This window comes from Alligator sinensis, unplaced genomic scaffold (assembly GCF_000455745.1).
Source record: "Alligator sinensis unplaced genomic scaffold, ASM45574v1 scaffold227_1, whole genome shotgun sequence".
In the NCBI taxonomy this organism is placed as follows: domain Eukaryota; kingdom Metazoa; phylum Chordata; order Crocodylia; family Alligatoridae; genus Alligator; species Alligator sinensis.
This window is the reverse complement of record NW_005841966.1, coordinates 48,819-51,743: the sequence shown is the minus strand read 5'-3', so window position 1 is coordinate 51,743 and position 2,925 is coordinate 48,819. Positions and strand designations below refer to the sequence as shown.

The following is a 2,925-nucleotide window of genomic DNA, read 5'->3' as shown; positions in this document are numbered from 1 at the left end:
ATGAATTAAAAAAACAACTCTAGAAGGTAAAACTGTAGCAAATTAAAGCAAAATAAAATCAATTCCCATTTTAGTCAGCGACAGAAACTTTCCAGTTCTTGAACAAGCATCTGCCTTCCTTTTGCACTCACCGGGCCCTTCGTATATCCGCAGTACTAAAAGGAAGAAAACGGCTGAGCACTGGTGGTATTTAAATTGGGAAACCCATGATATTTGGGTTTTGTTTCTGGGAGGGGGGGAATACTAGAATAAATGAGGCTTGAGTGGGGGGTACTCTATACACATTACATACTACTTCACGAACAGGTGTGGACTATTATTTATGTTTTAAAAATCATAGTACTTCACTGTACTCACGAGAGGGCTGTTCCCCACCACTGCCACACAGCGTCCCCCCCAGCCCGCACGCGGGCGCTCTTGCAGCGCAGCTACACCCCGCCACTCCTGCAGGGGGTGCTGCCCCCCCCCGGTCCCCCCCCATCCGGTAGAGCCGGGCGGGGCCACGCTCTGTCGGCCGCGGCCCGTCGTCTCTGCGTTCCTTCGTCCGCCGGGCGCGCCGGTTGCTAAGCGAAGCGCGGCGGCGGTTGGGTTTCAAACACTGGAGGCGGTGACGGGCGCGGGCCACCGGCCCCGGGGCAGCGGGGGGGGCCCCCCGGGAGCCGCCATGGGGCTCCGCTCCGACCAGCTCCTCGTCGTTGTCTCTATCCTGGAAGGTAACGCGCCGGATCCTCCCCGCTTGAAACCGGGATTTTGGTCATTGGCCGATTGCGCTGGGAAGGAGCCGCTCTCTGTTCACAAGGGGCTGGGAATATATATTTTTTTTTAAACGCGTTGTGTTTGGCCACGACTGAGGAAAGCTTCTCTCTCAACCCCCTGTTTCAGTGGCAGGGCTATCTTGCAATTAAATACAGTTAAAAAGGGGAGCTGGAAAGAGGGAGAGTATAAATAACTATTTTCCCTGTATTAGCAAGAATGAAAAGCAAAATTCAGTGCACCGACAAGGAAAGAGCACTCTCACAACAAAGGCAACAGGGGTCTTTGGGTAGATGCGATATCTTTTATTAGACCAACTAAATAGTTGGGGAAATTGGTCTTTGCAAGCTTTCAAGTGCAAATGCCCATCCTCGGGCAGAGGGAGAGTCTGCTGTTGTTTTGTGTTTGTCACTTGAAAGCTATTACTGAATTGTGCAATCCTGGCCCTATATGCATAGGTGGAGGGAGAAAATATTATTTGGGGGAGTGGAACGTGTGCGCGCATGCACACACACACCCCTTGCAGGTAAGTCTGTCCTGGGGAAGGGGGCAGATTGAGGCCTCTGCGGTGAGGCAGGGTGCGGGACAGGCTGGGGTGAATGGGGTCCTGGGGCGGGTTGTGGGAGGCTCAGAGCCCAGGCGACTCATCGAGGGGGGGCAGGGTCTCCTGCTGCTGTATGCACCCTGGCAGAGGCCCAGGGGGCACATGCACCCCCAGATGTGTGCATGGGGTGGAGGTGGGCTGTGCTTTCTGCTGCCCAGGAGTGGCATGACACCATGTGTCTGCCACGCGCAGGGCACAGAATCTAGCAGCAGGGTGCACATGGCATCACTTGGCTCTTAAGGCCGCAGCAGTGGGGCACAGAGCCCAGCCACAGTGGCAGCCCACCACACAGATCGGGGGGCACATGCCACCCTTTGCCTTCCCTCAGATGCACGCAGTGGCCGTAGCCCCCGCCCACCTGGACAGGCTGCCTGGGCTCTGAGCATCCTATGACTCAGCCTTGGGCCCCGTTCACCCCAGCCCCTGTTCCTGCCTCTGCCCACTCCCTTCTGCATTGTGGGGGTCTCGATCTGGCCCCTCTCATGCTCCTTCGCAGAGTACACGGACACTTGCCTGTCTGCCATGCTGGGCAGTAATCCACGCGTCAGGGCTGCAGTCCTGACTGGCTGCGATCCGAGCTGTGCCTGAGTGTACATGCCCCTATTCCCCCCTTGCTTCTCTCCCCTGCACCTGCTGCAGCCTGGGGTCTGCAGCCCTAACTGTTGCCCTGTGTTTGGGTGGGGCTAAGCCTCGTTAGCCCCAGCCTTCCGCCACCTATGCCTATACATATATTTTATATTAACTACTACAGTACATATAAATATAAGGACGCTAAGGCTAAATACATTGTGATGCTGCTTGTTGTTGCTAATTGTTTTTTACAAGCTTTTGGGCACAAACACCCTTCTTCAGGCAGAGGGAGAGTCTGCTGGTGTTTGTGCGCTCTCGACTGGAAGCCAAGGTGCAAAATTCAGGTCTGTGAAAATGCAAATGCACAGCAGTGAGGATCAGAGGCCATGGGAGACAATGGGTGTGAGATAGGTACGTGGGAGTGGGAATAGGGGAATGCTGACCTGGTAAGAGAATGTAGCTGGTAATATGCAGAGAGATTACATGGGTTTATTGAATGTCAGGCAGGTTATGATGTGCCATAAATCCAATATCTATATTTAGTCCATGATTTTTTTGTATCTGGTAGATTAATCACATTTACCTGAAGAACTTTGTCTGCCTATGTCCTTAGACCAACATGGCTACAACCAACACCTCCTTCAGCCTCATGCATTCTGAAAGAACTATAGAGAGTATAGTTAAAATATGTATTTTCGCTGGCATGCTGAAAATCTATCAAAGACAAAAATACCCAATTACCTGTGGGTGCACTCCTTTCACAAGACAAACATTCTCCAATCTCTCAATTCTAACCCCCAAAAGGAATGTACAAAACTTTTTGTAGATGAGCCTATGAACTTCCCTTCATAAATCTACTAGATACAAAAAATCATGGACTAAATATAGACATTGAATGTATACTACATTATAACTTGCCTGCCATCCAATAACCCCCAGGTAACTTGTCTGTGTTTTACTAGCTACATTCTCTCACCAGGTCGGCAATCAATCTTTCC

General features: G+C 51.6%; 1 protein-coding gene across 1 annotated transcript in view; it reads left to right on the top strand.

Moving 5' to 3' along the window:
* Positions 1-658: 658 nt before the first annotated feature.
* CEP120 (centrosomal protein 120) overlaps positions 659-2,925 on the top strand; it is a gene marked incomplete at its 3' end in the record, with an annotated part of 48,142 nt that continues 45,875 nt past the window's right edge. The window contains exon 1 of the mRNA XM_006020729.1: positions 659-713. Coding sequence (XP_006020791.1) covers positions 665-713 — 49 coding nt within the window. The remainder of the gene's footprint in view (positions 714-2,925) is intronic.